A 14,683-nucleotide genomic window follows, 5' to 3' on the forward strand; every position below is an offset into this window, starting at 1 on the left:
CCATCCTCCTGCTTTAACTCCAGCTTCCCATCCCTTTCCTGGGGACGTTTATCTGACCTTTCCCAATGCCTGATGAGCTCAAAAAAAAGGTTAAGGAGAAGAGTAACATGAAAAAGAGTGAACAAAACACACATTCCCCAGTTGTCTGAGGAGGTGGCTGCCCAAAACCACTGGGAATAATTCCAAGGCGGGTCAGAAACCTACAGCAAATGTTTGGAATGAATTCCAGGAAAAATAAAAGTCGGCAAGGCTGGGAATACAAGAGAAATTCCCAAGTGGAATGAGGGCTAAGAGAGGTTGTGGTTGGGATGAAGGGAATTGTTTAGCAGGGATAAATCCAGGGGTTCTGGTATTACACGGATGGAATTCACTGGGAGGTGTAAAAGGAAACCAAATCCCATTCAGGGCTTGCCTAAGTGGTTCTTCCCTGGAGAAACAGCCACATCACACGAGCCCATTCCATCACCCCTCACACATCCAGGGGATGGGGGATCCAGGGGCTTGGGAAGAGCAGCTCCCGTTTTCATGGAAGTGCAGAAGGTTGTGATCCAAGTCCTGTGTAAGGCAAATCCCACTTCTCCCAAGCATCCCTGCCTGCTCCTGTGAAACTGGAATGGTGTTCCAGCTGCAAGGGGGACGTGGGAATGGAAATCCAGTATTTTGGGATACAGGAGACAGACAGGCCTGAGCAGCTGGAGTGGTAACTGCAGCCCAGAGTGGGATAAATGCAATTCCCACTGGGAGAACTTCTCTGCCTCGTTGCATTCCCAAAAAACAGCTCTGATTCAGGAAAATCCCGGTTTGGGGTTGTGGGCAGCAGAAAGGAGACCTGAAGGGTCAGCGATGGGAAGAGCCAAGGAAGAAATCAGAGGGGATACACCTAAAATTACATTTGAATTTATCCTGTACATCAGGAATAATTCACCTGGAATATTATCCATCCCACTTCCAGCAAATCCCAACAGGACAGAGCAACAAAGGAGCCTAAGGCCAGCCAGAGTTTGATCAAAATCAACAATTAAACAGAGTTTGATCAAATCCTAGAAAAGACTGTGGGACAGGTTTATCATAGGATCCCTTCCCTGCCATTTACTCCTCTTAAAACAAATAATTACCAAAGAAACTGAAAGTACTTATTTGTGTAAGAAGACACTTCACAGGACAATAAAATAGTAAAATAAAAATAAAACCGAAGGAGATTGAGAATTTGCAGTTGTCATCTTTTCCCTATGTAAGTCTTCGAGGGTGGCAAATTCCAGACTGACAAAGGAATGATTTTCACATTAAAAACAGAAAAATAAAATCCCAGAGAAGAATCCCTGATCTGAATTAATAGCACAGAAACATAATAAGCACATCTGGCACTATCTGAATTAAACCCCTGCATTTTCACCCATAAATCTGTTGAAAAGATTGGATTGTAAAATTATATTTAAGTCTGAGTTTTTCCTCTGATACAATTAATCAACACCACTCAGGAGTAGGCTATGGCAGGAGTGTCCTGACTGGATCCAGATCCACCTGTTCGCAAAAAAAATCATCTTAAATTTATCAAAGTGAATTATAAGTGGAGAAAAATCATGTAAAACATGGAATAATGGCAATTTCTGTCCATGGAATGCACAGATGCTCTTGATATTTCCACAGAAATAAAGAATCCAGCATCAGGGATGGACTAATTAAGAAAGAGAAATCATTAACCATAAAAAGTGCAGAAAAAAATGAATTTTAATTTATGTAAAAGCCACAGAAAATATGACCAACGATGAAGGGAAAAGTCCAGCTCAATGAGACACCAAGACCACAGTGAAGGGAAAACCTGGCTATGGAATGTGGCTCCTCCAGCCAGAGCCAGGAAAAGACATCTGAACCTTGAGAGAAAGGACAGAAAACTTTCCCAGAGTTTTCTCCTCCTCCAAGATGGGAAATTTATCAAAACTGGGAAGCAGAGAGACAACAATGACAAGACCCAATCCTTAAATTCAGAGCCCAATGAGGAATTAAATTAGGCAGAACTATAAAATCCCAGCTCTAAACAACTGAATGGAATATCCAAATTTCCTGCCAAAACACCAAAGGAGATTCAGACTCCAAGCTTTCCATCCCATGGAATTTTCACACAAATTTGGGATTAAAGGCAGAACACCTTAAAGTGTGTCCCAGACATCAGCAGCACTTTGACCTGGGAGCTCAGGACTCCCCAAATCCTCTCCCTCCTCTCATGCAGGACACAAACTGCCACTGGAACATTTGGATTTGGTAACTTTAATTGAGGATTTCCAATTTCACTCCACTTTTCCAGGAGTCACCTCCCAGAGCAAGGCAGGTTTTAACCCTACATCTCCAGAGAACCTTGGAACAGCGGGTGGGTGACAAAATCCCACCTTGTTTCCACTAAAACCAACCCAAAATGTGAGGAATAAGCAACAATGGATTACTGGAAGCGAATCAAAGGCAGGAGGGAATGGCTGTGGCAAATAGCCCGGATGGCTCAGGCACATGGATGGGATTTTTGGAATTCAAAGCAGTTTTTGCAGCAAGGGCTCCTTTAAAAGGACCAGAAAACAACAATGTATTCATTTCAGTGACTATTCCTGAGAAAAAAAAGGAAGGAAAAAGGCCTTCCTATTGAGAATGGATACAGCAAAACAAATTAAACACTCAGCAGAAATAGGGAGAGCCGTAAATAAGATTTAAAAAAATTAACTGGTAAATCCAGGTCTTCTTAAAAGAGAAAATTCCTGGAAGTGTTAAACTTACACAGCCACAAACTCTTTAATAACAGAGGAAATATGGATAATATTGCACTGAAGGCTAAAAAATTACCTCCCCTCTATTTATTTCCTTGAAGACTGGAATATCATCCCTTAGATTTATATTTGCATGGCAATACAGCCACAATCACCAAAAAATTCAACATTTTGAGAAAGAGCTGACAGAACAGAGATTTTTTGCATCAACATCATCTGGTCATTATTCTATAAATTCATCTATTTCTTAATTTAACCTTTAAAAATTCTAGGTGGAATGATCCCCACAACTTACAAAAATTAATATTTAACTCTTATACATGGATTTTTATCTTTTATCACTCTTTCAAATTTCTGCACAGCCAACAGGTAACAGAGATTAATTAAGAAAAGGAGCAGTCACTTTATTACTGCTTTATTTTTTTCCACTAAGAGAGGAGTCTCCTCTAAATAAATTACAATTTTTCAGAAAAAGGGAATCCTATCCCCTCTGGAATCTTTGCATTGAAATGCAGCAATTGAAAAATAATGGCAAGAATAATTTTGAAAATGAAAAGCATTTCAAATATCACAAGGATCGAGTGGGTTCTAAATCAGAACTCAGTTTTAAAATAATGTGATAATCTACCCTAAATCATGCCTAATTACACAGGAATTAACCTCAACTTAATCAGGATTATACACTTTGAATAAAAGTGCATTTTCTCTTTGCTCTCAGATTCAATGATCAACTCACCCCCACTTCACTTTTTTTTGGCCGTCACAGATTTGCTGGTTTAACTTTCCCAAAAATGACTTTGTGTTTCATACTTTCAGCTGCTTCTTCTGACAAATAAATACAATATAAAACCTGCAGGGCAAAACGTAATTATTCTGAGGAGCACCTGCATAAAACCAGGGTGCAGAGATTTGTATTTTAGGTGCAGACCACAGATAGCTGGGCAAATTTATGCTTCATCTCAGCATTGTGCCAAGATCCCTCTTCAGTATCTGCAATAAAATACATTGAGATCAAAGATCTCCACGCAAAATCCCCAAAAGAAGAGGAGAAAGAACCCCCTAAAAAGATGAATTCGCTGGTGGCCTCAATAATTAGATTAAAAATCAATTAGATTCCTGCCAAAGCGTGTGTTTGCTGGAGAAAACCCTCCCAGGAAATGCATTTAAACTTGAGGATAGTGAAGCAGCCACTGCCCTCCATAAAGTTCCTTTATATATTTTTCCACAATATGCACAAAACCAGAATATGAAATCAGAAACATTTTACACATTCTCATACTTCAGAGAGCACTAACAGCATTTTACTCGTCGAAAGCACTTTATCTTCATGTCTCTATAAGGCAGAGTTGGTGCATAATAATGTAATTTATATTGCCTAAATGTTATTTTGGGAGCATTGCATCATTTCTCAAACTTCATGACCTTTACAATTTTCTAAACTTTTATTTCCCTCATTATTCTGAACAGATTTCATTACATATTTTGAATGTAAACAACCCTGAATAATGATGGGCCCCATTACGTATGTACAGCTCTGACAATCGCGCGCGGGGCCGAGATGGAAACCCGCCGCATTAATTTACCTCTCATCCACCGTAACTGCACTCCCATAAAAAGTTTTATACTCAACTCACATAAATCACGGGGAAGAAAAATGAGAAAATCTGGTGGCTAACTCATCTTCCACCATTCTGCGAAAATGAAATTCACTGAAATACCTATCAAAACTGCAATCATCAAGAGATAATGTCTTCTTAGGTCTATCTGCACTTTCCGATTTAATTTCCTCCATGCCCTTGACATCCACAGATACCATTAAGATTAAGAGCAGCGAGTAACTGAGCAGTTCTCAGATTTTGATATATGGGGCCCAGGCACTAAATGTAATATCATCATTTGAAAATTAATGCAATATTTCTTTTGTTAGTTTTTCCACTCGGAAAGCGGGATGAATACTCGGGGTTCTCGCCAGTAATTTCCCCATCAGAATGCCGTGCAATTATGAGGAGATGTGCACCTGGGCAGAGGTCACCCAAATTACTCCATCATTTAATGAGCACCGAGATCAAACCCCAGCACACTGTTGCTGCCGAGAGACGCCTCGCAGCCTGCTACATCAAATCTGATGGAATCATTAGAGTAATAAGCAGGAAAATCTGTTTGCAGATTAACCTCTGGTTTCATGCTGCTTTCATCTAATGGGGCGCTGTGGAAATCTTGTCAGCTTTTCATCAGCCACGATCAAATTACGGGAATTGCGAACAAACCGCCGGCGCGATTGGAAACAACACCCGCACGTGCCGGGGGTTTTATGCAGATGCCAGGGAAAATCACGCTCTTTATATTTTACAGCGTTATTTACTTCAGCTGATCACCGCCTCACCCGCCCACGGAGCGCGAGCTGGGGACGCTCCCATCGGCCTTCCCAAATTTACAGCGGAGAACGGGAGTCAAATGAGTTTATGGGGTGAATATGGGCGGGGTGACAAAGGGAAAGGGAAATAAAGGCACAGAGGTCACGGGGGTGGAAGGTCATGGGGTGCCCACCGCAGCAAAGGCCAGGGGAGGCACCACTGCCTCGGTGGTAAATGAGAGCGATCAAAGTTTACTTTTTAATAAAGACACCGAGACATTAAAGTGTTGTTTTATGTGGAGCGGCTCTGGTTTCAGAGCTCGCCGCTAATGGGAAGTGGCAGGGTAAAAGTCGCTTCTCCTACAAAGTTCCTGCAAAATTTGTCGCTGTTGGAACAACAAACTGCTGGAACCCTTTGAATATCCTGCCATGAAAACGTTCTGCCTCTCACGGTTTGATCGCACCGTTGTTTGATTCGCATCCGCCACAAGCAGCGGCAAAACCTCCCAAAAATAAAAGTGTGCACGTGAGGTTAACACACATTCCATGTGCTGAGCTCTCCACCAATCCTGGGGACCCACTGAGCCCCTCTGCGGGAGCAGCCCGGATTTCATCCCTGTGGGGCAGATGGAGCCAAGCAAGGTGCGTTTCTCCATGGATATTCATAAGCCATTGATCTCCTGCAGTGTGATTACCTGATGTGAACCTGATCCAGAGCTCCTGGAGGAGCTGGAAGGATTTCCAAGGGCCTGCTGAGCAAGAGGAACGTTTGGGATGCCGACCCTGGCACAGGTCCATCAGCCACTAACACCTAATGGGTTGGGAACACCACGGGTCCCCTCTGATGGGGACACAGCCAGAGCCAGCACTGCTCCTCACAAAGCACCTTCCAAGCTGGTGCCTCCAGCTGGACACTCAGTAGCTCTCCAGCCTGTCCAAAGGGAAATTTAGAATGTCCCAGGACACAAATGTCACTTTGGCCATAGGTGGGACAACTCTCCACCCCCACCTTCACTCCCTTCCTCTCAGAACGGGACAACAGGCAGACACAATTCAAGAGAGACACGAGAGACAATTCAAGCCTGCAGAGCATAATTGACCAGCATGGAACCTTGCCAGGACAGCAAGATAAACATAATTACTCATATTAACAGCGTTAATTAATTGTTTGTGAGCACAAATGATCGGCTGCTTGGTTTACAGCTCGTTAGGAAGCCAAGGACTCTGTCAGACCCAAGGACCATGGAGCTGCACACCGCAGGGAGAAACTCCGAGAGCAACGAGCAGTGAGGGGCCAGCACTGCAACCAAACTCCATGGAAAACCCAGTGACAGCCAGGAGATAAATACTGACATTTAATAAAAATAAATACTTGATCAAATATCAGCAAATATCCGAATAAAGGAGAAGGGTTCTTGGCTGGGGTTTGGGGTTTTTTTTTTGGTTGACCAGATCAAAGAAAGATGTGGACATTAAAGCCCCTCCAGCCCCACCCCTGCCATGGCAGGGACACCTCCCACTGTCCCAGGGGCTCCAAGCCCTGTCCAACCTGGCCTTGGGCACTGCCAGGGGTCCAGGGGCAGCCACAGCTGCTCTGGGCACCCTGTGCCAAGGCCCAGGGAACAATTCCTTCCCAGTATTCCATCTAAATCTACTCCTTTCCATTTGAAGCCATTCCCTGTGTCCTCAGTCCAGGCTCTTGTAAATCCCAAATTGTAGAACACCCTTGTTTTAAGAAGGGATTCAATAACACATTATCAAATCAAGATAAAGATTCCCAAGGTGGGGAAAACCTCCTTGCAAGCATTTGGAGATGCAGGAATTAAAGCAGTAGAGCTGGAATCATGTGGCTTAAATCTCTGGAGGAATAATCCAGATTTACTGGAGTCCAAAAAGTCTTTATGAACAAAATGCTGAGGTATGGAACAGTTAATTTCCAGCACAAATATTCCTACCTGTGCGTGCCTTGGGAAACAGTTTGTTTCCTTGAGCAGCCATGCCCAGGACAGGTTTTCTAAGATCAAAATGGAAAGGGGAAAAAAGTCTCAAATCCACAGGTTTTTGACAGATCTTTCAGGGAAATATTCCCTGCCCACGGTAGGGGGTGGAATGAGATCTTTAACATCCCTTCCAAGGGATCTTTAAGGTCTCTTCCTGCCCAGTTCTGGGATTTAAAAGCAGCCAATTTATTCAACCAAGACAGAATTTTATTCCAAATTATTGTGAGTTAACCCATAAAGCTCTTCAGGCATCATCATTCCACAGGGGATATTTCCAGTACCTTCTGGCCCTATCCCAGAGAAACCCTAAACACCACTCAGCTCTTTTCCTGCTTCCCACCTCCCCCAGGCTACTCCAAAGGCACACAGAGCCTCTTCCTTCCCACTTTTTGGGAATATTTCTTGTTTTAAATCAGCCCTGAAGCTCCAGAAACCTCAGTTTAGAAGAAGCCCCCAGCCACGGTCAATCTGCCAGGAGGGGAGCAGCTTCATAATGCACGAGAAAAATCCCGGGAAACCCCTGGATTACAACTCCCTGCCACCAGCAGGGCAACAAAACCTTCCTAAGATTTATTTAAGGGATTCAACCCACAGGTGAGTTCCAGGTGAGACACCCCTGGAAGCAGCAAACAAGATGGATTTTCCAGCTGCTCCAAGAACTCTGCTCTTAATTCCATCTGATGATTCACAACACATTTCACAAAGGGCATCTTTAGAAACAGGGAGCTCCTGAGAGCTGTGCCAGGAAATCCACACCACCAGCATCTCCACCCCACCAGCTTCTCCATCCTGTCCATCCCACCAGGATTCTCCATCCTGTCCATCCCACCAGGATTCTCCATCCTGTCCATCCCACCAGGATTCTCCATCCTGTCCATCCCACCAAGATTCTCCATCCTGTCCATCCCACCAAGATTCTCCATCCTGTCCACCCCACCAGGATTCTCCACCCCACCAGGCTCTCCAAGGAGATACAGGTACCCAAGCTCCTACAAATCCTTCCCAAGTGATTCCCAAAATGGGAAGCAACAGGAGGGAATCGATTCTGTCCCACGCGACACACCGTGTTCTTAACAGCACTATGGAACTGCAGGGATTGTTTAGATATTCCATGAAAAAATTAAACCCTTCTCAGCATGGATGTGCCATTAATAGCGAATATTTTCATTTAATGGGATTTAATAATCACTTTATATGAACTATTTAATGTTCCACTGATTGCTGGTACCAACATGTGAGGCTCAACCAGCTTCTGACTTGTGACAAGATTTGTTTTTTTCCCCCAGTTTTGATCAACTGATGAGTTTTTAATGCTAAGCCTGGCTTGCCATCACTTGTGGGTTTAATATGTTTACTTAAACCAGAAATATTTTGCGCCTCAATTATTATTTCCTACTGCAGCCCTGAATGGAATTTAAGTCGATCCATTATTCATAAAGCAAAGACAAGAGGAAACACAAAGCTGTGCACTTCTTTCAAAGCCTCCAAATGACTCAAACACACCATATTTATGCATGCAATATTTGATTGTGTCCCTGGCTTTTTCTTTTTTTTTAATTTTTTTTTTTTTTTTTAATCACAAGTTTGTTGTTTTCAGATCAGGATATGCCAAAAATCCAACACCAAACAATTTTTGTTTATAATTAAGGCAATCATCAATCCAAGGATTGTAGTCCAGTTTATTTCATCTCGACATCAAAAAAAAGTAATTTAAAAAAATTAAAATTCCCTTGAAATGAGGAGATAAATGAAAATGTGAGTGCCTTCACATAATAACAGTATCGTAACCCTCTGGGAAATGGTTGACTTTCTCAATTCAAGGTATTCAAAGCTCATTCAAAAGTGTTCATTTGGAATGCAGATATCAAAGATGATGCAAATGTTCAAGAGAAAATTAAAACTTACCAGATGTTCTAATCCAGCTTTGATGTTTGCAGAGTCCCTGTAAGAGAAGAACAAAAGTTCTAAATAGTTGCTAAACCCTTGTCTGCAACGATTTCTGTTTAACTCTGAAATGGCAAAGCTGGGGAATTTCTCCAGTGTGTCAATTTTTTTTTATTTTAATACATATATTTACCTGTAAAACCCAAAAAATATTGGTTATCCTAATGCTCAATGACAGAATCAAACCCTCAGATGCCACCTGACCTGAAATTGCTATAAACAGTAGCAATGCCACAGGATACACGTTTAAAATCCACATTTTAAATCTAATTATCCCACTATTTACACAGGAAGGAATCAGGCCCAGGCCAGGGCACAGGGCTGTTTATCAAATCCACATTTGGTGCCTCCTGGTTCTGCTTTGCCAGAAATTCCTTTCCAAGGTGATGGAGAGAAGGAATTGTGATTAATTCCATGGCTCGTGGCAGCCATGCTGGAGCTTGGCATCCATTCTTGCAAAAAGTACAAATGTACAGAGAGAAAACAGGAATAATTTCACATAAAGGAACCTAAAAAAAAAAATAAAGAACCAAAGTATCCAAGTAAAAGCTCTGAAAAGCAAAAATACAGAGGGAAAGTTAATCCTTAACATATCCTGCTATGGAAAAAAAAAAAAAAAAAAAAGAAATCCAATGGAAAAGAAATTAAAAATTCCCCAAATTCCAATCCACTGGTCAAGGAGATGGTTCCTGCTTCCAGCAGTGCCAGGTTTTATCTAATTCCAAAATGACCTCCTGGCAGGTGGGTCACTGTCACGGCAAAGAAGGAGAAACCAGCCCGTGAGGACTGCAGGGAAGCAGCTAACACCACAGTGTTACTAATTACTAAAATTGCTAATTATTTACCACTTCCTAAAGCTTTTCCAAAAATCTGCTATGCAGCTTTTTTTTTTTTTTTTTTTCTATTTAAATGTCTTTAATGAAGTGAGAGAGGGAAAAATAAAAATTTTGCTGTTTGAATCTGGAAGAAGAATGTATTCTTCTGAGCCCTATGGGATTTATCCCAAATTGTCTCCCACATCTTGAGCCTGGAGGAGGATCCAGGGAGAGCTCAGAGCCCCTGGCAGGGCCTGAGGGGCTCCAGGAGAGCTGGAGAGGGACTGGGGACAAGGGATGGAGGGACAGGACACAGGGAATGGCTTCCCATGGAGCTTGGAAAGGATTGGATGGGATATTGGGAAGGAATTCCTGGCTGGGAGGGGCTGGGATGGAATTCCCAGAGCAGCTGTGGCTCCCCTGGATCCCTGGCAGTGCCCAAGGCCAGGCTGGACATTGGGGCTGGAGCACCTGGGACAGTGGGAGGTGTCCCTGCCATGGCTGGGATTTCATCTCCCAACCCAAAGCATTCCATGATTCCATGATCCATTTCGGAGGTGCCACCTGGCCTCGGAAGGTTGAATTGCTTTGGGAGAGGGATGCAGGGCAGGGCTGGGAGGAGCTCCCTGCCATCAATATTTGTGCTGAAAGCAGCCTTAATTCAATTACAGGCCTCAAAACTGATAAAAAAGGTCCTGAAGTGGAAAATGTGAGGAGATTATTGGCAAATGAATAAAGATTTGTATCGAACCAACACACGGGAGTAGAGCTGGCTTTGGTGGGGCTGTTTTTTAATCATCCCCTGTCTCAAACCTTCTGGGAACAGCGAGTTTCCCTTCCCCTCCTGCAGCACATCGATTCCTGAATTAGGCTGCAATATTAAATAATTAATATACTTGCCATGATTGATGTTTTGCATTAGTTGAATATTAGGTTATCAATCAAAATCCACTTGGTTTAATGTAATAATATTGAAAAAGTGTCACGGGCTGTTCAGCCAATTTGTAGTTGAGGCAGCCCAGACAGGAATATTGGTGTAACACAAGGCCCTAACGCAGGAAATGCAGTGCTGGAACATCCATAAGGAAAACATTATCAAACTAACCAGGACAAGGCTGAGCTTGTCCTAAATAAACCTTGGGGCACCTGTCACTTCCAATGAAAACCTCTTCCCAGCCCGAGGCTGGTGGGCATCAATCAGCCAGGCTATGGCAGGGTTTTATCTTTTAGTTAACCAATAGATTATATTAGAGATCTCATACAATTATATTCTGTATTCTATTCTATATTACATTAGGTATCCAATACAATAAATTACATTACGTAATTACCATTTTATTTATATAATTGTACCTAATAATTGCATAGTTAAAATAAATACTATGAATTTTATTAGAAAATTTTATCTGTATAATTACGTAAAATAATCACATATTTAAATTATATTATTTGCATCAAATTATACAAATAAAGCTCCCATTAATACTTTATTTCATGTATTGATTTAGGCAAAATCAGACCTGTGGCCACAGCTCAGTCTCCCACGTAGCCTCGAGTGCAGAATTTTAAACCATTAAACACCACAAATAAAAGCCAGGAGCAGCTTTATGCACATCCAACATTCCAATGCTCACAACATAAAAGAAACCATAGAGTTCTATTAATTTGGTATCATTACCAGGTAATTATGTTTTCCTCATTTTTATACCCCAGAGTTCCCAGTATATTTGCTTTTCATACCATCTCCAGTGCAGCACTTCAATATTTTTGGTTCATTAGGCAAGTTTGATTTTATTCCCGAGATTTCCTTCTTTCTACCAGAGAATTTTTTGGAATTTTTCCCCTACTCTAGCCAAGGATTTGCAGTAAAACACTACTTGACATGCACTTATTTAAAGCCATCCATTAAAGCCAGTAAATCCTAGTCAGGCTCATCCAAATATTTCAGCAATACCAGGGGAAACAATCCCAGCTCCATTTGAATGCTGGCCATGAAGGATCTGTAGCAAGAAGTTGGGAATTCAATCAAGGAAGTTCCATCCCTGCCCATGGCAAGGGGTGGAACTGGAGGAGTTTTAAGGTCCCTTCCAAGCCAAACTATTCTGGGATTCTCCAAGTTTTGCCAGGTTTGGGATTACTTAAACCCACAGTAACTAATTGAGGTGGTGTGAACTTCCTTTGCCAGTAAATTAAATTAAAAATATTCCCCAGCACTTGCTGAAATCGTGATTTTAACCTGGAACATATTCATGTTCCTAAAGGTACTCCCTGTATCAAACAAATCATTAATCAAGAGAGCTGAAAAATGTGCACTGTTCTCAAAATATCCCATTTAGGTATTATAAAACAGCTTAAAATTTCACATATAATGTGAAGCCTTATATATATATAATATAAAAAATATATAAATTATATAAATATAATGTAACCCTAATTCTAGTGAATTTATAGCAGTTCCCCCCAAGAACTGCAGAACCAATATGTAGTTAATTAATAGTTAATAATTGTCTTTGCCATAGATTTTGGGTTAGAATCCAGAGGCTGCAGGATAATCCTTTGGGTTATTTATACCTATATGGATATTACAGGATAATTAATTGGATATATATGTAAATATATATATATATATATTTAAAGTGTGCAATGTTGTTTCGTTCTTCCCAAGTATCAACTTCAAATGATCTGGAGCTGATCCTGGAGTGTTGGACCTGGTGGTCTTGGGCCCAGTGGCTCCCTCACTCCAATAACCCAAATAATTTATCTCAACAGGAAGCTTAAATTACTGATAAATTTAAATGCAACAAAGACCCAAGAAGATCCTATAAATGTCACTCTGCAAAAGCAGGAGGGAAAGCCAAAGTCTCCCCCTACACAAACACAGGAAAAACTTGGAACTGCCAAGGAACTTGGTGGAATATAATGCAAAGCAAATTGAATCATGCTAAAACCAGGGACTTGAAACAGGACACAAGGTGAAACAATTTCCATAACATCTTATCCTAGAAAGAAGGAAAATCAGTACCCAAGAGACTTTATCAAATATTCAAGGGGGGGAAATATAGAATAACCCTGTCTCAGAGAGTAAAGTCCAAGATATTATGCAATATCAATACAGAAATTAAACACAGAGGGAAAACCCCAAAATACAGTGTTGAGAAAAGCAGTATTTTCAAAAAGACCTGACAAAAACATTGCATTTCTTAGGTAAACAAGACATAAAACAACCACCCCAAATCTCCTGGTTTTGTTTCAAGGAAGCTTCAGGTTGGGAATGGAAATCCCAAAAATCACAAGGGATAAAATAACCACCCCAAACCTGTTTCTTTTTCAGGGAGGCTTCAGGCTGGGTATGAAAATCCCAAAAGATAAAATAACCACCCCAAATAATCTGGTTTTGTTTCAAGGAAGCTGCAGGTTGGGTAGGAAAATCACAAGAGATAAAATAACCACCCCAAATCTCCTGGTTTTGTTTCAAGGAAGCTTCAGGCTGAGTATGGAAATCCCAAAAATCACAAGACAAAATAACCACCCCAAATCTGTTTCTTTTTCAGGGAGGCTTCAGGCTGGGTATGAAAATCCCAAAGCTGATTCCTCTGTCCCGCTTGCCTTAAAGCCACTCCTCAGCTCAACCTGGCGATTCCAAGGACACCATCATGTGCAATTCCTTGGAATTCCAAAACTTGGAGCAGGATTTGGTTGAGCTTTTTCCCTGGTTTTGGCCAGGTGGGTGGGATTCCTCCTCCTGTTCCCTTCACAAGGAGTGAAACCTCCCTGTTTGCATTCCCAACAAACACAACCAGGCTCCGGAATGTCACCGTCTCCGTTAACCAGCCTTAAATAAATTAGACAACTTTGGCCTGGTTTACCTTCCCTGTAATATTATTTAGTAGATATTCAATTAAAACACATCCTGTAGGTGAAAGTGTAGGAAAACATTTCCATAATGGACATCAGTGGCAGTCGGAAGTGCTGCTAATTAGCCTCCAAGTACAAAGCAGATGACAGAAGCAGCAGAAAGCCCGGCAGTGGAAATGCCCACAACGCTGGGCTGAATGTTAAACAAAGCCCAGCAAGTTCCAGTCTTGGGAAGCACAAGGCTGGGAAAAACTCTCTGGACTGGTAGAGAGTGTTACAGGTTAATGAGGAACATAGAAGGAGAGCACAATAATTATCATACCCAACACCTCCCCATCTGTGTTGGGATGGCTGCAGAATGCAAACACAGTCCAGCAGCCCAGGCTGTCACTAATTACACGTGTGCTGCCATTAGCAGGAATATTGGAAACGTGAGCTTCTCCTCTGCTCGTGGTATTGGGGAATATTAAATGCCAGTCTAAGTCAGGGAGGAAATTCAAATGTTCTAAGCTCGAAACAATTTGAGTACAATCAATTTTCCATTTGCTGAAAGCTTCTAAATCCCCCTCATTCACCCAATTACTACTGTACTTAACCTAATGAAATTTTATTCTGCGGGAACAATACTATTCTTAAACAAATTGTTGAAAAAAATATAAGATTAAAAACTTCGAGACAAAGAATAAACTCCTAGAGAAAAGATGCAAATAAAATTACTATCATAATCTTTTGTTTTTTATTTGCAAGTAGAAGAGTGAAGAGAAACAAAAGCACGGAACATAGCATCTGTCATATCAGAATATAAAAAGATGATCCTGGCACCAAATGAAAAAGCTTTAATTCATTTGCAAATCAAGCCTGCCAGTTCTATTTCAAGCTGGCGGTAACTGTCAAGAGTTAACAAGATAATCACTTTCAATCCTGCCTTCAATGGTACATTACACTGTTATTCCATTCAATAAGGCC

The 14,683-nt window shown here is 41.5% G+C and overlaps 1 protein-coding gene across 1 annotated transcript in view; it reads right to left on the reverse strand.

Moving 5' to 3' along the window:
- RSRC1 (arginine and serine rich coiled-coil 1) overlaps positions 1 to 14,683 on the reverse strand; it is a 97,343-nt gene that overhangs the window by 42,691 nt on the left and 39,969 nt on the right. The window contains exon 6 of the mRNA XM_088061318.1: positions 9,009 to 9,045. Coding sequence (XP_087917444.1) covers positions 9,009 to 9,045 — 37 coding nt within the window. The remainder of the gene's footprint in view (positions 1 to 9,008; positions 9,046 to 14,683) is intronic.

Source organism: Pseudopodoces humilis, chromosome 11, assembly GCF_049639895.1.
Source record: "Pseudopodoces humilis isolate 2021_Gansu_Grassland_sample_001 chromosome 11, ASM4963989v1, whole genome shotgun sequence".
In the NCBI taxonomy this organism is placed as follows: domain Eukaryota; kingdom Metazoa; phylum Chordata; class Aves; order Passeriformes; family Paridae; genus Pseudopodoces; species Pseudopodoces humilis.